Source organism: Bufo bufo, chromosome 5, assembly GCF_905171765.1.
Source record: "Bufo bufo chromosome 5, aBufBuf1.1, whole genome shotgun sequence".
Taxonomy (NCBI): Eukaryota; Metazoa; Chordata; class Amphibia; order Anura; family Bufonidae; genus Bufo; species Bufo bufo.
Window position 1 is genome coordinate 507,202,192 of NC_053393.1, and position 21,783 is coordinate 507,223,974.

General features: G+C 42.7%; 1 protein-coding gene across 1 annotated transcript in view; it reads right to left on the reverse strand.

The window, feature by feature from the left end:
• LOC121002816 (amyloid beta precursor protein binding family B member 1 interacting protein) overlaps positions 1–21,783 on the reverse strand; it is a 132,233-nt gene that overhangs the window by 54,337 nt on the left and 56,113 nt on the right. The window contains exons 3-7 of the mRNA XM_040434393.1: positions 21,305–21,392; positions 17,526–17,800; positions 16,655–16,732; positions 5,739–5,898; positions 2,232–2,353 (exon numbers count right to left, since the gene is read on the reverse strand). Coding sequence (XP_040290327.1) covers positions 2,232–2,353; positions 5,739–5,898; positions 16,655–16,732; positions 17,526–17,800; positions 21,305–21,392 — 723 coding nt within the window. The remainder of the gene's footprint in view (positions 1–2,231; positions 2,354–5,738; positions 5,899–16,654; positions 16,733–17,525; positions 17,801–21,304; positions 21,393–21,783) is intronic.

Below are 21,783 nucleotides of genomic sequence, written 5' to 3' on the forward strand. Positions count from 1 at the left end.
AAGATGACACTATGTGGCTCAATCTTCAAACGGATCCGCCCCCATTGACTTTCAATGTAAAGTCTGGACGGATCTGTTCAGGCTACTTTCAGACTTAGAAATTTTCTAAGTTATAATGCAGACAGATCCGTTCTGAACGGATGCAAACGTCTGCATTATAGGAGCGGATCCGTCTGATGAAACATCAGACGGACCCGCTCCGAACGCTAGTCTGAAAGTAGCCTAAAAGTACTGCATGTCCAACTTTTTAGTCCGGCGGCCTCTCACCGCGAACTGCCGTACTGCGCCGGAGCTCCACCCCCGTCCCCATTATAGTCAATAGGGTCCGGGGACGGAGCGGCGGTATATGTAACATGGTATACAGCATTATTGGGGGGGCTCTATGGAGAAGTGGGGGGGGGCACTATGGGGGCACCTACTAGGGGCTTTATGACGCGGCTCCGCCTGGCTCCTAACTTTTTTAGCTGGCTCCTAGATTCCGAGGAAATTTGTCAAGCCCTGCTTTAATGTATATGTTTTTTACCGGACTCTGCAGGATACAAAAGTGTGGTGTGCTACGCTTATGTATCCTTTTTTAAACATATGCAATATGTTAGAGCGGACAGCTAAGCCTGTCCTCATGTAGGTACCAGCCATGGCAAGGTAAGAAAGAACAAGAGAAAACCTACAAAAGCAGGCCAGAAGAAAGAGATAGAGAGGTGCAGAGTATTGTTGAGGTGAAATGCAGTACAGTAAGCTTTAGACTTTACAGCCCTAGTGTCCAGTCATGTAAAGACTTCTAGCCTGGACATATTCCACAACTTGCTCATCTGCATGACAAGATATCCACATCCTACAGTGGAAATTGTGGAGTTGCAACCTGTTCAAAAAAGTTGCAGAGCATAGTCTGACATTTATGGTTTACCCTGTTGGCTGCATTGCAAACAGAATAGTGTACATCCCATGCCTGGATGCAGGGGCGTAACTACCATAGTGGCAGACCATGCAACTGCTATGGGGCCCAGGGCAAGAGGGGGCCCAGCTGGGATCATCTCCTCTTCTACTGGGGGTGAAAACTTGTTCAGGGCTCTACCCTCTAAAGAAATAACTTTTAGCAAACGAGGCAGTGCAAAAATGGCCCAAAGGTCATTGAAAAAGGTTTAGGCAGAAACCCTTTTGTCCTGTGTTGGGGGCCTGGCTTGATCCTTGATATGCGGCCCTTACTTCTCTATGTACACCACGGCCTGAAGTGAAGCATAAGGAAGATTGCTCTAAATAGATACATGGGGTGGACTGGTCGTAGAACATACAGGGAAATTTCTTGCAGGGCCGATGCCCAGGGTGCCACCCGAGCACTCCTCACAGCTGCCGACTGAGCAATCTAATGCTCTAAGCATTAATTAATGCTAGGAGTATCAGGTACTTAAGCACCTGGCCAACGACCGCAGATGCCCTCCTGAACTCAACTGTATTACTGTCCACAGGATGGTGATACAGTTGAATACTGTGGTGAAGGCAGCAGTATTCTGTGCTGCACTGTAGTATTTGCATCTGCCGAGGCAGTATTTTGTGCTGCCCTGTGTTTTTTAGTTTTGCTGTGGGAGTGTTTTGTGCTGCACTACAGTATTGTAGGCCCTGCCTACTTGTGTTGGCCCACCTTCTGTCAACACGGGGCCACTTTTAATTTTTCTTTCCAGGGCCACTTTAGGTTCCCAGTCCACCCATGATAGACACTTTGGCCTATTAATTACTTACACAGCCATTAAACCATGTAGAAAATGCACTTTGTGAACAGCTGTCAGTCCATGCATGCCAAGAACTCTCCTGATCTGTTTGCAATTTAATTCTTCAGTAATGAACTGTGCTGTTGCACAACTGCCTCATCATTGCTTTCTGCACTGCTACACAGCACCAACATCCCCAGCTGCACCAAGGGACCCCTTGCGCCTCAAAACATTCAACATCAAGTGCAACTCAACCGTCATCAGGCAGGTGAACCTCAGAGAATGCCCTGAAGGGAAGATAGGGGAGCAACACAGTGAGTGAGTACTACTACCACCATTCTTGCCTTCCACCTCTGCTCTCCTTCCCTGCAGCACTCTATCTAGCCTAAGTTAGTTCTTGGAAGTTAGAACATCAGCTTTAATTTGAACACAAGGAGAAATGCTTTCATCTGAAGTTGTACTTTACTCGGAGCCTTCATTGTCGTACTACTTACTGACTGAACAGTACACTTACACCTTGGTACTTACCTGTGGATTTTTAAACACAGCATATTTTTCAGACTTTTTCACAAAGTAAATTTTGTTTTCGCTGTCTCTTGTCCAGTCTGAAATGATTTCCACAATGTTTTCATGGTCTTCAAAGAATCTCTCTGAAAGTAAAAATGCAGAACATAATTTTAAAGGGTTTTCCGGTCCTTTTCCCTTTCATGAGAGGTCATCGATAGCCGATCTGCAGGGTTCACTGATCTGAAGATCAACTGCAGTAGCTCCAGCACAGGAACTACCTCTCAATCCATTGTGTTGTGGACAGAGCTGGTTATTGCAGTGCTGCTCGAATTAAAGTGTGGCAGTAACCACACAATAGATGGAGAGGTAGTTCCAGTTCCAGAACTGATTGGCAGAGGTCCGGAGTGTCGGATCTGGAAAACACCTTTAATACTGTGGCAGGCCAGTTTTCCACTCACATTCTTGTCCTAAGGGGGCAGCATTATAGTACTCAGTGCTAGTATATTAAACATATTATGAACATGTTCAATCCGACATACGTAAATCCTGTCTGGCAGCAAACAGAGTGGCTACAAGTCTCTTTTACGGACCCTTAGGTACTCCTGGTACTTCTGTGTAGTGCCTCTATGAGATACCATATCCTCCACAAGTACCAACGCTAACATGGTAGAATACCCTTGTAATATAGCACTCTGTTTAGTCAGGATTTTTTAAATAGAATATTTGAGAAATAAACACTGTGGGGGAAATTTCAGAATGTCAGAAGGTTTTTTACCATGGCCCTCACAGTCCCCTGATCTAAAAGATCATTGAAAATCTGTGGATAGACCTCAAAATTTCAGTGCATGCAAAACGTCCCAGGAATCTCACAGAGCTGGAAGACTTTTGGCTGCTATTCTTGGGTCCTACTAGGTACTAAGCATGCAGGGTCCATTTTCCTTTTTTTACTTTGAAAATGTAAAAGATGAAAAAAAAAGAAAAGTTTTTTGCTTAAAATACAAAGGGGATGTGTCATCTTTAGCTTTATGTGTTTTGGAGATCATTTATTTTTCAACTTGCTTAACTGTTCACAGTAACAGTTATTGTGACCAGGGGTACCAAAACTTTTGCATGTCACTGTATCTACCGATCTATCTATTGTGGGGACTCGCTCTGGTAGACAGGATTAGCGGATGCAGTATAGAGACAACAACAAATTCTTTGGATCAAACAGTTCAGTGTTTTATTCACACTATAGGCAAGAGACAAAGCAAGCAGTCATATTCAAACAAAAAGTTACCTTGTGGTGTTGGTGGTAATTCACACCATGCGGCAATTCTGTCTCAAAGAGTCCTTGCTGATAGCAGCACCAACCTGTTTTTATGTCAAACAGGTAGCAAGCCTTCATCTAGACACAAGGTTCCCAGATCCCAACACAGAGACCTGGCTTCTGAGCCCAGCTGCCTATTTAAGGACAGCCAGGTGCTGCCAAAACCCGGATCGGCATTTAAAATCCGGTCCGGTATTTGACCTCACCTGGCTGTAAATCAGCCGAGCAGCACATGCTGGGAGGAAAATACCTGTTTTCCCAGACCAAACCTCTCACTGTGTCACTCTATTTATCTATCTATTTATCTATCTATCTATCTATCTATCTATCTATCTATCTATCTATCTATCTATCTATCTATCTCTCTCTCTATCTATCTATCTATCTATCTATCTATCTATCTATCTATGGAAGAAAAAAGGCAGCACTCCAAATTTGTGATGAAAAAAGTGGACGGTTTATTCACCCATCTAGCAGCAAAGTTTCAGCTCTCTCATTGGAGCCTTTGTCCAGCTTGACATAAAAACAGGTTGGTGCTGCTATCAGCAAGGACTCTTTGAGGCAGAATTGCCGCATGGTATGAATTACCACCAACACCGCAAGGTGACTTTTTGTTTGAATATGACTGCTTGCTTTGTCTCTTGCCTAAAGTGTGAGAGAGCTGAAACGTTGCTGCTAGATGGGTGAATAAACCGTCCACTTTTTTCATCACAAATTTGGAGTGCTGCCTTTTTTCTTCCATATACACTTGGGACCTTGGTCTCAGGCCCCCAGGAGGACTTGCACCCGTGTTTAATGTGTGCTGCTTTATTTTTTTTCTTTTCCTATCTATCTATCTATCTATCTATCTATCTATCTATCTATCTATCTATCTATCTATCTATCTATCTCTATATATACACACGTCTATTTATCTATCTTTCTATCTACACACATGCATATCTATCTATCTATCTATCTATCTATCTATCTATCTATCTATCTCAATGCAAACAAAAAACATCAACAAATGAAACTGGCTTAATAGACTGCCGATTCATGCGAGATTAAACATATTATCAAAAGAAACCAGTTTTAAAGGGATTCTGTCACCTCGTATAACACAAATTCAGATTTTAAACCAGTCATGCTCCACAGCTTACCTTGAATCGGCTGTGCTGTTCTATATTGTAATCCGTCCAGCAGTTTTGCAGAAAAACAACTTTTATAAAACCCTGAAGGTGCCCAGAGGGGCGTTATGTTCCCCTTTGTGTGCCCAGTAACGCCCCTCTTACAGTGCCCAAAACGCCTTCCTCCAGAATCCCTAACCGCCCACAGCGTCTCATCCCTCTCCTCCCCCTCCCTGACGGCCGAGTGAAGTCTCGCGCAGACGCAGTACCCACTGAGGGCTGCGCCAGTGTGATTTGCTGGAGACTGAGGGAAGAGTGAGCATCGGACGTCACAGGGCATGCGTCGAGCCCAGTGACGTCCGATGCTCGCGCGAGACTTCGCTCGGCCGTCAGGGAGGGGGAGGAGAGGGATGAGACGCTGTGGGCGGTTAGGGATTCTGGAGGAAGGCGTTTTGGGCACTGTAAGAGGGGCATTACTGGGCACACAAAGGGGAACATAACGCCCCTCTGGGCACCTTCAGGGTTTTATAAAAGTAGTTTTTTCTGTAAAAATACTGGACGGATTACAATAAAAAACAGCACAGCCGATTCAAGGTAAGCTGTGGAGCATGACTGGTTTAAAATCGGAATTTGTGTTATACGAGGTGACAGAATCCCTTTAATAATTTCTTTAGGTGCCAGTTTGAAAATGTAAAAGAATAAGGAGTTGTCATAAAAAACACTTTTTTTTGCATTTCCCAAATAAAACAAAAATGGAAAAAAAAAATCTAAAAATGTATTAATAAACATCACCGTGTGTCAGGATAAAAACTTAGCGCTGCTTTGACAGTGATTGGCTCTGACGGAGAGGTGCTGATTGCAGGCACAACACTGTGCACGTCTCAGTAATCTATTCATCTATCTAGGCTCCTGAAGTCACTCTTTATATGAGTAGTGTACACACTGTCCACTTTTTAGGAAAACGGGGATTCCCTGGTGGCAATTTGGTGGTCCTGTCCAGCCAACAGAGGTCGACACACATATCAAGTCTAAGGGAGTCTGTAATTGGCTTGGATTTATGCAGAACATCTATACAATTTAGTGGAGAAGGCCATAGCGTTAGGTACTTACCAATCTGAAGCTCTGGATTTTCCTCATATAAACACCACTCAACTGCATAGTCACAGTGAGTCTTCTCAAACAGGTTGTCCAGTATTTCACGGACAGTTTGACGTTCATCCACCATCAAGGTCTTGGTGCTGCTGTCTGTCATGTGAACCTTAACAATCATCTGTAGACAAAACAAGGCAGTCATATACTAAAGTGCTAGAGACCATGTAGACACGATATACATAGTGTGCCAATAAAGGAAATAAAGATTAAAGACCTCATCACAATATGTTTGGATATGGTAATATATTGTCTGTAAAGATACATTTAGGTGTAAAACTTCAATGCAGAACAGAGTGGAGAAATAGGACATAGAGCATCAACCAATCGCAGCTGTACTCTTCTAAGCACTATTTAGGCAACTGGTAGATTGAGACCTATTGGTAGGTCTCACATAGGATCTGAGTAGATCATCAATATTTTAATTCAGCGTTGAGTTGCTTTAGTTGACAGTCCACAAGTGTTGGATAGAGCTGCAGTAATTGTCCTGAGTCGTTGCTAGGCTTTCGTCCACCTGGGGGAACTAACCCTTTATAAATACCTGGCACTTGGGACACATACCTCGTTATGTCCCTGAAATTTTATTACCATAGCCCATCGGGGTACCGCTGTTTTTGTTTGTGTTACCATACTGACTAAGGCCTCATGCGTATGATCAGAAATCACAGAAGTTGTGATCATTGTAAAGCATGCGGACCCAAACAGACAGGGTCAGACTGCAAACGGATCCTCCACTTTACATGGCAAAGTTGCCCTAAGAGAACATAGGTCCAACAGAAGTCAACCACATGTGAAGGTGACTGGAGCAGATTGTAGTACCCCAAACCTGGTGGTACTACTATTGTAACTGCAATGGTTTGTAATGTAAATAGAATTTATGCTATACTGTCATGCTATACACTCTGTTCACCAGCAGATGGGGTACGATTGGCAGTGTTTGGCAATAGGAATTGAACTTAGCATTCCATTTCTCCCCTCTTGGTAGAAGTGGGCTGGTCCAACTTCCTGCTGAGAGAGGGTCTGAGTGAGTTAGAGGGAGTTTAGAGAGGAGGAGTGAAGGAGCATGTGATGCATCTCTTGCTCCTCCAGGCAATGTGGACCACAGAGGCAGCTCATCTAGGAGGACATCATTGACCCAGAGAGACTGCAGTATCTTAGGATACAGAAGATTTGTAAACTACAGTGTATTTGTGTCAGAGTGATCAAGCAATCAAGCTATCAAGACTCCTCTGCAAGGTGGTGGGAAACGTGTTAATACACCATCGCCACAGTTCAGGACAAGCATAGCTAGAAGCCTGCTCCATACAGTGGACACCTACAGCCACATGTGCCAGGGCACTGCCATAGGGAAGGGAATCCAGAGAGTGACTTTGGCAGGTTGAAAACTTGTTTCATTTTCTGCCACATTACCAGCCACCGAAAATTACACTTTGTATGAACTGCTGCTGGATGTGCTGCTATTGGTTTTGCTCTCAGTAAAGAAAGCCATTCTTTGTTCCATAACCTTTGCCTAGTTCCTTCACATCATCAACTTTTTTCACTGCACCGAACCCCAGGGACCAAAGGCCTGTGAAAGGACACCGAGACACAATCACATCTCATTAGGGCCCCTACCACTGCCATCCTCTGAACTAGCTCTTCAGGGGCTCGCCCCAAGATGACGTAATACTTGGGCACTGTTGGGTAACCTTATTGGTGTAGCTCAGGCTCTTAATCGAGAAAACTGAACAGTAGGTAAATTATGTGTTTTACAGCAAACGGGGAAATTCAATGAAAACAGCAAAAAGATGTGAACTCTATAATACATTGCTCAAAAAAATAAAGGGAACACTTAAACAACACAATGTAACTCCAAGTCAATCACACTTCTGTGAAATCAAACTGTCCACTTAGGAAGCAACACTGAGTGACAATAAATTTCACATGCTGTTGTGCAAATGGGATAGACAACAGGTGGAAATTATAGGCAATTAGCAAGACACCCCCAATAAAGGAGTGGTTCTGCAGGTGGTGACCTGACCACTTCTCAGTTCCTATGCTTCCTGGCTGATGTTTTGGTCACTTTTGAATGCTGCCGGTGCTTTCACTCTAGTGGTAGCATGAGACGTAGTCTACAACCCACACAAGTGGCTCATCTGGGACATCACGTCTCGCACTATCCACCAACGTCACGTTGCACCACAGACTGTCCAGGAGTTGGCAGATGCCTTAGTCCAGGTCTGGGAGGAGATCCCTCAGGAGACCGTCCGCCACCTCATCAGGAGCATGCACAGGCGTTGTAGGGAGGTCATACAGGCACGTGGAGGCCACACACACTACTGACCCTCATTTTGACTTGTTTTAAGGACATTACATCAAAGTTGGATCAGCCTGTAGTGTGTTTTTCCACTTTAATTTTGAGGGTGACTCCAAATCCAGACCTCCATGGGTTAAAAAATTTGATTTCCATTTTTTTTTTGTGTGATTTTGTTGTCAGCACATTCAGCTATGTAAAGAACAAAGTATTTCAGAAGAATATTTAATAAATTCAGATCTAGGATGTGTTATTTTTGTGTTCCCTTTATTTTTTTGAGCAGTGTAGTTCTCTAAACTTAGATTTTGATAAAAGTTCACTGAAAATCTGAGCTCAGCCTGGATTTACATAAGTGCCGCTTTTAGAACTAGTTCTCCTTTTTTGGCAACACTGAGCTGGTATGTAAAGTGCCTCATTTGTTTTACAAATAATTCACAAAATAACAATCAGCATTAAGATATTGTACTATGAAGGCAGGTCTACTGGAGATAGAAAAAAACAAAACATAAAACCTTTTTCCCTGTCATATTATGGTCCTTGATTGTACTCCAGCTACAGTGGTTTTCAGAAATAACTGGCCATACAAGTCGAAATAAAAAAAGGACTAAAAGAGAGATTACAATATGCCTGCTCCTTGGTTCATGCAGGAGAGGTGTCTGGAAGAGTCCTATTCCCCTCAACCTATTGTAATAAGCATACATGCTTGACCAAGCTGAGGGTACATGTTTATAATGGAGTTGGATGAAATAGCTGTTGGCCAAATAACCATTTAACTGACAGCTCTACAGACCCTCTTTGACATCCATGATCAGACGCGCTAAACTTATCTAAACTTAATTATTATGTTTAGATAGGCTGTTATTGATTGGTTTATGCCAGTTTATGCCAAAGCCTGCTGGAACCAAGACAAAGCCTGCAAATCGTTTGGGTGAAAGTTTATTCAAGTAAAGCTGCCTTTGAATTTCATATCAAGGTCTGGACTCAAGTTATTTTTCTTCATCCCTCAATTATTCCCCTTTTTAATGCTATGGAGCCAAAGGCTGGGGTCCCGATTTATCCAGGTAGGAGCATGTGACACATAAAGAGACATATAGGCCGCACCACACCACTCGTCATTCCTATAAACCTGGGACGCGATAGGGCCCTGGGGGGCAGTGCGTTGCAGATATTGAGGTTAACCAGTGTTAGGACTTGGAAGTAAAGAAGTGTAGGGAGTGAGACATGGTAAATAAGGCTCTGTTCATATCTGTGTCCACATTGTAAGATGGTCCTTGGTGGCGCCCGATGGACCTCATTGACTTATAATGAAGATTCTCAGGTTCTGCTGGGGTGTCCATCTTTCTGATGGGAAAAATAGCACTACATGCAGATCATTTTTTCGCATAAAAAATTATGGAATCTGCAATGGAGGCTTGTAACGGAGCATGTGAACATGGCATAAATGGTATGGTCTGTGGTCTGAGGTTTGTATTTATTTGTGAGTTTGGTATGGGGGTCTGGTCTAAATCCTGAAATAATTTTGTGGTCTGGTCTGGGGTCTGCATTAATTTTGAGGTCGGTCCTGACGCCTGAATTAGATTAAGGAATCCAACGTGAGGGAACTGAGCATGCATATATACTAAATAGGGGAACTCCTGAAACCAAAAGGTTGATGCAGTTGAGGTCCACCATGCCTGATCCTTATCATCCCTAACACAGTGGGAGAGTTGGGAAGCCCCATACACATTTAATAGTCGGCCAAACCCACCGAAGTCAACAGGTTCAGCCAACATGGATCTGTTATTTATGGCCAGATTAAAGGGTCATTAACCTGGACAGGAACATTCATTACTTGTGTGTGGCCGTGAATGGTTGTCACTATGTTCAGCTACGGTATGTGGAGCATTATCCAGGGGAGTCTATGGTTCGCATTTCATTTTTGGCACCACATTTTTGTAATTGCCCTTGAAAATGTAAGAATGAAATATTTCAAGAGCAGAAACCTCTTTATACTGAAGGAACCAGGCTAGAAAAATGAGTATACAATACTGTACAATGCAATACTGTATAGTCATTTCAATCTGCATAGTAAAATAACAATGACATACAGTACAGACCAAAAGTTTGGACACACCTTCTCATTCAAAGAGTTTTCTTTATTTTCATGACTATTAAAATTGTAGATTCACACTGAAGGCATCAAAACTATGAATTAACACATGTGGAATTATATACATGACAAACAAGTGTGAAACAACTGAAAATATGTCATATTCTAGGTTCTTCAAAGTAGCCACCTTTTGCTTTGATTACTGCTTTGCACACTCTTGGCATTCTCTTGATGAGCTTCAAGAGGTAGTCCCCTGAAATGGTTTTCACTTCACAGGTGTGCCCTGTAAGGTTTAATAAGTGGGATTTCTTGCCTTATAAATGGGGTTGGGACCATCAGTTGCGTTGAGGAGAAGTCAGGTGGATACACAGCTGATAGTCCTACTGAATAGACTGTTAGAATTTGTATTATGGCAAAAAAAAAGCAGCTAAGTTAAGAAAAACGAGTGGCCATCATTACTTTAAGAAATGAAGGTCAGTCAGTCAGCCGAAAAATTGGGAAAACTTTGAAAGTAAGGGCTATTTGACCATGAAGGAGAGTGATGGGGTGCTGCGCCAGATGACCTGGCCTCCACAGTCACCGGACCTGAACCCAATCGAGATGGTTTGGGGTGAGCTGGACCGCAGAGTGAAGGCAAAAGGGCCAACAAGTGCTAAGCATCTCTGGGAACTCCTTCAAGACTGTTGGAAGACCATTTCAGGGGACTACCTCTTGAAGCTCATCAAGAGAATGCCAAGAGTGTGCAAAGCAGTAATCAAAGCAAAAGGTGGCTACTTTGCAGAAACCTACAGGGAGTGCAGAATTATTAGGCAAGTTGTATTTTTGAGGATTAATTTTATTATTGAACAACAACCATGTTCTCAATGAACCCAAAAAAACTCATTAATATCAAAGCTGAATATTTTTGGAAGTAGTTTTTAGTTTGTTTTTAGTTTTAGCTATTTTAGGGGGATATCTGTGTGTGCAGGTGACTATTACTGTGCATAATTATTAGGCAACTTAACAAAAAACAGATATATACCCATTTAAATTATTTATTTTTACCAGTGAAACCAATATAACATCTCAACATTCACAAATATACATTTCTGACATTCAAAAACAAAACAAAAACAAATCAGTGACCAATATAGCCACCTTTCTTTGCAAGGACACTCAAAGGCCTGCCATCCATGGATTCTGTCAGTGTTTTGATCTGTTCACCATCAACATTGCGTGCAGCAGCAACCACAGCCTCCCAGACACTGTTCAGAGAGGTGTACTGTTTTCCCTCCTTGTAAATCTCACATTTGATGATGGACCACAGGTTCTCAATAGGGTTCAGATCAGGTGAACAAGGAGGCCATGTCATTAGATTTTCTTCTTTTATACCCTTTCTTGCCAGCCACGCTGTGGAGTACTTGGACGCGTGTGATGGAGCATTGTCCTGCATGAAAATCATGTTTTTCTTGAAGGATGCAGACTTCTTCCTGTACCACTGCTTGAAGAAGGTGTCTTCCAGAAACTGGCAGTAGGACTGGGAGTTGAGCTTGACTCCATCCTCAACCCGAAAAGGCCCCACAAGCTCATCTTTGATGATACCAGCCCAAACCAGTACTCCACCTCCACCTTGCTGGCGTCTGAGTCGGACTGGAGCTCTCTGCCCTTTACCAATCCAGCCACGGGCCCATCCATCTGGCCCATCAAGACTCACTCTCATTTCATCAGTCCATAAAACCTTAGAAAAATCAGTCTTGAGATATTTCTTGGCCCAGTCTTGACGTTTCAGCTTGTGTGTCTTGTTCAGTGGTGGTCGTCTTTCAGCCTTTCTTACCTTGGCCATGTCTCTGAGTATTGCACACCTTGTGCTTTTGGGCACTCCAGTGATGTTGCAGCTCTGAAATATGGCCAAACTGGTGGCAAGTGGCACCTTGGCAGCTGCACACTTGACTTTTCTCAGTTCATGGGCAGTTATTTTGCGCCTTGGTTTTTCCACACGCTTCTTGCGACCCTGTTAACTATTTTGAATGAAACGCTTGATTGTTCGATGATCACGCTTCAGAAGCTTTGCAATTTTAAGAGTGCTGCATCCCTCTGCAAGATATCTCACTATTTTTGACTTTTCTGAGCCTGTCAAGTCCTTCTTTTGACCCATTTTGCCAAAGGAAAGGAAGTTGCCTAATAATTATGCACACCTAATATAGGGTGTTGATGTCATTAGACCACACCCCTTCTCATTACAGAGATGCACATCACCTAATATGCTTAATTGGTAGTAGGCTTTCGAGCCTATACAGCTTGGAGTAAGACAACATGCATAAAGAGGATGATGTGGTCAAAATACTCATTTGCCTAATAATTCTGCACGCAGTGTAGAATATGACATATTTTCAGTTGTTTCACACTTGTTTGTTATGTATATAATTCCACATGTGTTAATTCATAGTTTTGATGCCTTCATAGTCATGAAAATAAAGAAAACTCTTTGAATGAGAAGGTGTGTCCAAACTTTTGGTCTGTACTGTATATACTATAGCATTTAGCTTTTCTATTCAGAATCAGAAATCTGTGACACTACAGAACATGTATCGTGACCTCACAGCACCCGTATATATATATAGCATGGCACTTCCTAGTGCTGGTGTCACTAGCTCAGACACCATAACGATTCTTTCTATTTCTATCAGAAGCAGAGATTTATTTTGCTGCAGATGCTTCCTGAAGACATGCAGCTGCAGATAACGTACTGGTGGGCGATTTATTACCTCAAGCTATCAGCTGGGTGCCACTCATCATCTGGTGATGCTTGCTTGAATAGATGAGACAATGTACTGTCAAGAATGACTTCATAGTATAACGACGACGCCTGTTTGTAAGACTGCAGAATGCCACCTATAGCGTCACTTTTCCCAAGTCCTAAATGTTGGTACTCAGCTATACTAGGAATGGCTGGACCCCACATCAAATTTTTGAATGGGGCCCACCTCCCAGCAACTTCTTCACAACCTGCTCCTCCCGTGCAAACCTCACTTCTGTGGCTAGTCAAGCTCTCTCAGACCAGGCTTGACAGCCTCTCTGACCGCTTCCTACACGTAAATACGGTATGTCGTGTCACTGTCTATACTGTCCTTGTATATAATGCCATTGTATAATACTGTTGAGGGGTCCTCACAATAATATCTTTTAGTTCTCCACCCAGGTGAGCCCCTTTCTGATTTCGAGCCCCAGCAGCTTGCCCTGCTTCTACTATAAGCTATGACCCTGCCTAGGACTTAAGTGATGCAGATTACATTACATAACAACTGGACAGACAGGAAAGATATATGAAGCAAATATTGACAAGCAACAAATACAGAAATATAAATTCACCAATTGATGACATAAAACTGGATGTGGATGTGGCAGTGGATAAAAAAGATGGATACTGAATGTCAGATGGCAATGGCATAAAGGTGGAGAGCGATTAATGTAGGTAAGAGAAATAAAACCTAGCAGAAACTGACCCTGAACTGCTAAGTCCAACAAGGCAGTAGAAAATCAAAACCCAAACCCAGGCCATGGAACCACAAATTCTAGGAAGCACTCATACAAAGCCAATAGACTAGGATTTAAGACTCAAGAAATAAAACTGCACAGACCTATCACTACAACCGGCAAAGAGGCACAGAAAAGAAAAGGCATAACAATCAATAATGAGAAAACACCAGACTAAGCAAGTTGATAACAAAACCAGATTCAGTCGTAAGGATGGTTTCACATATATGTTTTTGTGGCAGTTTTTGTGCCAAAGCAAAAATTTGGTTGGAACGGAATAAAAAATACAAAGGAAAGGCTTATGCTTCTACTTCCTGCTGGATCCACTTCTGACTTTGGCTCAAACAATTACCATAAAAACTTCAAGAAAAACTGCCACACAAACCTATGTGTGAACCCACCATAAGGTAATTGCATAGCAACTGCCTGTAACAAAGTTAGTGAGGAATAGGCAACAGATCCTTGATGCTTGTAACACAAAGTGGGCCTCATTTATCAAAACTGTCTTACAGGAAAACTGTCTTAGTTGCCCGTATTAACCAATCAGAGCTCACCTTTCATTTTTTAAGCACACTTTAAGAAATAAAAGGTGAGCTCTGATTTGTTGCTGTGGGAAACTAAAACAATTTTCCTGTTAGACACTTTTGATAAATGAGGGTCAGTGTGTCATAGTATTCGGTATGATCATTACTGAAACATTAAACATTAAAGTGACATTAAATACAGAAAATACTGCTCTGTTTGCAGAGCTCAACCCCCTTGTCAAAGCACCGCCTCCACAGAAAGATTTATTAATAAAGCTCAGTTCATACCATGGCGCCGTACATATGAAAGGTGTGCACATACATAATGCAAAACAAGTACAATAAACATGTACAGGACAAGCTACAAACTGGTGCAGAAGCAGAGAGGACCTTGCCCACGAGGGTTTACAATCTTTAAGGGAATGGGGAAGGATAAAGTAGTTGAGGATAAGGCTGGTGTTACACCATTATGGCAGCAGGGTTACTGTAGGTTGTAGGCCTGTCTGAAGAGGTGGGTTTTCAGGTTTCTTTTGAAGGTTTCCAGTATAGGTGAGAGTCTGAGATTTGGGGTAGAGAGTTCCAGAGTATGGAGGATGCATGGGAGAAATCCTAGAGGCAATTGTGGGAAGAGGAGATAAGAGGAGAGTAGAGAAGGAGGTCTTGTGAGGATCGGAGATATCGGGAGATCAGGTCACAGATGAGTGTAGGGGGACAGGTTTTGGACGGCCTTGTATGTCATAGTTAATGTGTTGTATTGGATTCTCTGGGCAATGCAGAGGAATAATGGGGGGAGAGGTGGATTAGCTGGGCAGCAGAGTTGAGGATGGAGGTGCACCATAGTGTCAGATGGAAGGCCACAAAGGAGAATGTTGCAATAGTCTAGGAAGGAGATGATAAGGGCATGCACAAGCATTTTTACAGACTCAAGGATGAGGAATGTGTGGATTCGAGATATATTTTTTAGTTGGAGGCGGCAGGAGGTGGATTGGTCTTGGATGTGCAGTTTGAAGGACAGGGCAGAATTGAAGGTTTTCCCAAGGAAGCAGACAGAGCATGGAGCCATTAAAGGCAATAGATAGGTTTGTTGTGGAGGACTGAGTGACCCCTGTGTTCTCTTTAGGAATTCTATATGACTGTGTATGTCAGGATCATGCAGAAAATTCTGCAGACTGATAGTGAGGGCAATCATAGTTCTTCACTTTTATCATCTATTTCTCAGTGTAGTATTCCTTTAAAGAATTGCTTAAACAGCAATTCCATAAAATAACATGAATTGCTCTCTTTAACTATAGGAATTTTTCAAGAATAGTACTTCAGTGCTCGTAAGAATCCATCAGAGGGAAAGATTGATAAGCAATGTATGCCATGATACACTTGGGTTTTTCCTAAGGAACTGCTACCATGTGAGTGCTTGGTGGCAGCATGCCACTCTGCCTTGGCAGTTAGATACAGGGTTAAGCCAGCAAAGTGAATCTATGTCCCTGGTGAAGGAAATCTTGAATAGTGCGCTACCATAGACTGTTGGAAAACAGATTAGTTTGAAGTGAATTGCAGACTGCAAGGGAACAATTACCAAATATATTCTTCAAGATAGCTATGAAAATGATACCAAAGGTTGGGTAAAATAGTGAAATGGACATTTACGTGGGTATGATCTGCACTGAGAATATTTTCATATGCAGATTATCAAGTGTACTAATAAGTTTCCTCAGCAGATAATGTATCTACTTCTGATCCTACCATAATTGAAATATTCTCCAAATAAAATTAATGACATATTAATATGGACCAAAACCTTTGGTGGAACTACGAAGGTGCAACACTTCTCAGAGCACAGTACACTTTCAGACTCAGCTTTTGCACCATTTGGAGCAATGATCCATAGAATGAATACATGATCCATATCCCACATGCTGGAAAAGCTAAGCGGAGCAGATAAAACCCAAAGGTGCAGAGCGCTTCAAGAAGTGCTGTTTCACCTTGGTAGTTCCACCAGAAGTTTAGGTTCCCTTTGATATTTCTGTGGCCAGGGGATCTTCTTAGCAACCAGCCAATCTCTAGGCATCTAAACATTTTCCAGCAACTACTTTTTTAGTGTTTGACTAAAGATTTGTGTACTGTATTTCAAAGTAGACACAGCGTGTGCAATTCCTTTCGCTCACCAGAGGAAGTGATTTGGAAGGTCCACCATTATACAGAACATGGGCATGTACTTTGGCATCTTAATAATTGTCATTTTACACACAGGAAATAGAATCAATAAAGTCTGATGGGTTATTTTTGATTTATCTAATAAGAAATAGACCCTAGGGACAAGTGATTGTCTCCACAGTCAGTTCCAAAGGGATTGTCTTCTACTGGACCCAGGAGCCAGATTGTCTTCTCCTGGACTCACCGAAGAATCCTCTACTACTATAGTCTGCCTGCCTGACCCTGTGTATTTTTTTGCCTTACTTACTTTTTTAACTTTGGCTTCTTTCATTTTTCCTAAAGCAAGCTTTATTTTGTCGGCTTTGGCTTTTGACTCGTCTTCATCCTACAATAAATAATGACAAAAAACTGAAATGATTTCCCCGTTCGGGTAAAATTTCACATATTACGTAACATCCAAATTATGAGATGTCTTAAAAAAACAGTGTCTCTGAAGAGAACTACATTATTATTATCAAATATTGTATGGAAACTTCCCTGTGAGACTATAAAGTCTGCTACAAGTGCTGTTTTCAGTTCTCTTTCTAACACCCTCTTTAGCCTTGTATGCAAAACACAATATGCCAGGAGCCCAATGGAGAGCATGTGATGTCTATATCTGTGGTGGGCAACTGGTGGAGTGAAAGTGACCAATGGGACCGCTGCCAAGGAGTCTCATGTCCTTATTTGCAGATATAATTACCCTCTATTATGTAATATGGTGCATATCTAATTATAAATGAGGCCATGGTGCACTCTATATTTGTTTTATAGGTGTGCAATTTTATAAATAAAGGCAGTGAATGTTTTTGTCACTGCTGGGACCCTCAGTGATCAGCTCTAATCCCATTAGAACCGATCAGTAAGTATTCAATTTTCCAGCAGCGCCACTACAGGACAAATGATGCATTACAGAGTTCCCTTCTAAATCAGTGGGCCATTGCTTTGGCTACTAGATAAAGCCACTGTTTGGGAGACTCCTGTATATTGAAGATCCTGGTAGGATATTTGGAAATGGGCTTTCTAAACCAGACAACCCCTTTAATTAGGATAGATATATGTAATCCACTGTTTTAAGGACACTTGGTATGGGTGGCCACCACACAGCCATGCCCCCTGATCCCCTTTATGTCTTCTACCTGAGTCTTTGGTTCTTCAGGATCAGACGGTGGAGGAGGAAAATCCATTTCCCATGCACTAGGAGGTGGTGGTGGGAGATAAGACAGGTCATCCATGGAACCAGTGGCCAGATGATCAGTATAGCTAGGGTGATAATTGCTGGTGTCCGCATAAGGAAAAGGGGGGGTGCTATTATAGGTCTGATTGTTAACTTGCAGTTCGGCATCTTTGCAGTTAGCCACGAGGTCAGCCATTAGAGCGTCCAGATCGTTGTCTTCAAGGGCATTAAGTGACTCTGAAATGATTAGAAATATACACTATGTGGTTTTCATTTGCCAACATTTTGTTAAATGCAACAAACCCTATTCTCTGCATAATAAAAAAATCTCTGATTGCAGTCAATGGTGGGAACGTTCTTGCTTACATTCTGAGCAGATATGCAGCTAGTCTTTCCTTCACCTGGGGCAATGATTTAGTTTGTTGCCCCAACCCTGTTTGTAATTACCCTGGTGGTGTCCTGTGGAGCCAAAGAATAAGTGTATGGCAGACTAATGTGGTAATAAAAATAATAATGGTCACTGGGTGACCGCGGCATGATCAGAGGGGTCCGCCCCTTTGATTAGATTGCCAGACTTCCTAGTGACGTAATCAGGTACTGGGAAGGTAAAGGTGGATTTACAGGGGGCAATTATTGGGTTAATTATCGGAAATGGATGTTAGTACGAACGCTTGTTCCCAATAATTGGCCCATGTAAAGGTGCAGTGAATGACACGATGAATAAGCAAAACACTTGTTCATCGAGTGAAATCGTTTATGTGGTCACCTAAATCAACGTTCCTGGGCAGAAGATTGTGCTGTGTGAAAAGTGATCTGCTGCCCAGAAACAATAAATCTGTATGAGGATGAGTGATTGCAATAGTCATCGCTCGTCCCCATAGAGTGGAAAAGATTGCTGCATGTGTAACACCCCAGAGTGGTGTTACCACTTCTGCACCTTGCTACTATCTTTTATGGTCTAACCTGTATGTCACGTATATATTTATTTCCAGGTCCCTCAACACTATGCATTTATAATAATGTTATGTAACTGTTCGTGTAATGTGCCTGGTTCACCACCAGGTGGCAGCAAACACGGCAGAGCTATAGTTAGATAGAATGGAACTCACCATTCCATTCTCCCCCCCTTTGGTCAGATGTGGGCCAGTCCTGCTTGCTACCAGAAGGAGGTGGGGCAGTTCTGGTTTGTGCTGGTTGAGACTCCATGTTGGAGCTGCCAGGATTCTAACCTGTTCCTTGACTGAAGATACAGATGTAGTAGAGTTAATACTCATTCTTTATGAGATGTGTTATCTAAACTAAATGCATTAAGCAAACGGCTTCAATTGCTTTTCAATGGCTTTTGTTTCAAGATAACATGATGAGTTAATAAATTTGAGTTAAGAGTTTGAGTGTTAAGCCTACTACATATGTAAGTCCGACTAAAAAGTGAAGCATAAAAAAGAAGCCAAGTTACCAAGTCAGCTTGTCAGTACAGCAGAGTGAGAGAAGGATATAGCAGAGTTGAGTTTGCCTGCCAGTTTAATGCTAAAGCCTGCTGGAACTAAGACAAAGCCTGAAACTGTTTGGAGAAACGTTTATTCAAGTAAAGCTGCCATTGAACTTCATCTCAAGGTCTGGACTCAAGTTATTTCTTCAAATCCCTCAATTATTCCCCCTATTTATTGCTTCAGAGCCAAAGCCTGGGGTCCAGCCGTATCTAGGTAGGAACACCGTGACACTTTAGGCCGCAACATACCACTCAGCATTTCCTATACCTGGGACGTGACATGGAGGGCCCTGGGGCGCGGCCACCTGTTGCACATGTAAATACAGCTCTTTACCTCTACTGATGAGCAGGCAGTTATCAGGAAGAAACAGTCCCTTCCCCATAATTGCCTGCATGTAAATGCGCCTTAAGGGAACTTGTCAGCATGAAAATGCAATGTCAGATAAAAGCTCCATGTTATAGAGCAGGAGGAGCTGAGCAGATTGATGTATAGTTTTGTGGGAAAAGATTCAGTAAAACTTGTAATTTATTAATGTCATTTCCTGCTCATTCTGGGCTTTGAAGTCCAGAAGGCGGTCCTACCAGTGATTAACTGCTCTCTCTCTATACAAAGACATAGAGAGAAGGCTGTCAATCACTGATAGGACCGTCTCCTCATAGAGAGAAGGCTGTCAATCACTGATAGGACCGTCTCCTCATAGAGAGAAGGCTGTCAATCACTGCTAGGGCCGTCTCCTCAAGAGGGAAGGCTATTAATCACTGATAGGACCGTCTCCTCATAGAGAGAAGGCTGTCAATCACTGATAGGACTGTCTCCTCATAGAGGGAAGGCTGTCAATCACTGATAGGACCGTCTCCTCATAGAGATAAGGCTGTCAATCACCGCTAGGACCGTCTCCTCATAGAGGGAAGGCTATTAATCACTGATAGGACCGTCTCCTCATAAAGAGAAGGCTGTCAATCACTGATAGGACCTCCTCCTCATATAGGGACAGCTGTCAATCACTGATAGGATCATCTCCTCATAGAGGGAAGGCTGTCAATCACTGATAGGACCTCCTCTTTATAGAGGAAAGACTGTCAGTCACTGATAGGACCTCCTCCTCATAGAGAGAAGGCTGTCAATCACTGATAGAACCTCCTCCTCATATAGGGACGGCTGTCAATCATTGATAGGACTGTCTCCTCATAGAGGGAAGGCTGTCAGTCACTGATAGGACCGCCTCCTCATAGAGGGAAAACTGTCAGTCACTGATAAGACCTCCTCCTCATAGAGGGAAGGCTGTCAGTCACTGATAGGACCTGCTTCTCATAGAGGGAAGACTGTCAGTCACTGATAGGACCTCCTCCTCATATAGGGACGGCTGTCAATCACTGATAGGACCGTCTCCTCATAGAGGGAAGGCTGTCAGTAACTGATAGGACCTCCTCCTTATAGAGGAAAGGCTGACAATCACTGATAGGACCTCCTCCTGGACTTCACAACCCAGAATGAGCAAGAATATAAACTGAGTAAGGGTACTTTCACACTAGCGTTAGTGTGATCTGGCAGGCAGTTTCGTCATCGGAGCTGCTTGCCGGATCCGCCGATCAGTGTGACAACTGACAGCATTTGTAGACGGATCCGGGTGCGGATCCGTCTACAAATGCATTGCAAGAACAGATCCCTCTCTCCGCTTGTCATGCGGATGGACGGATCAGTCTTGCAGTCTTTTTCACCGTTTTCCCGGTCTGCGCATGCGCAGACTGGAAGGACGGATGCGTCCTTCAGTTGTTTTGCAATGCCGGATCCGGCACTAATGCAAGTCAATGGGAATTAATGCCGGATCCAGCATTCTGGCTACTGATCAGGCATTTTGGCCGGACATAATACTGCAGCATGCTGCAGTATTATGTCCGCCCAAAACGCCTGACAGTGACTGAAAGGAAGGCATACTGATGCAAACTGAACGGATTTCTATCCATTCAGAATGCTTTGGGATATGCCTGATCAGTTCTTTTCCGGCATAGAGCTCTTTTGACGGAACTCTATGCCGGAAAAGAATAACACTAGTGTGAAAGTACCCTAAATGACACGTTATACTGAATATTTCCCCATAAACTATGTATCAATCTGCTCAGCTCATTCTGCTCTATAACAAGCTACCTGCAGCTCAGACACCATGTTCATCGTGACAGGTTGTTAACTTGACAGCTGAGAAAAATATCTAGGAGTACATTAAAGGTCTGTATGTGGATAAATGTGTACATACCATTTAAGTCTTTGAATCCAAACGAAAAGTTAATCTCTGTTTCTGTGCTGGTGGCTTGAAAAGATGGGTTATTATCTATGCCCAGGCTCTGTAAATACAGAAAATATTAATCAATGTCTATATGAGCCTGGAAAAGAAGAATTGAAGGTTATGTTCACATAGGCATCATAGCTTCTGATGTACTGCACAATGGATTCATATGGCACCGGATGGACTCCACTGTCTTGCAGTGAGATCTGTCCACGTTCCTCTATGGTTTATGCTATTTGGACAGCAAGAACTGCTCTGCATGCTGTGCTATCCTTGCCATGAAAAAGTGTGAACAGAACTCAGAAAAGTAGTAAATAAACCATAGCAAAAACAAGTCAGAGGAACAGCAAATATCCTGAAAAAGAGGAATATGGTATTAATTGCTTGGGTTCAATTTCTTGGGTTCCATAAAGTATCAAGAAAATCCAGGTTGCTGGAAAATGTACTCA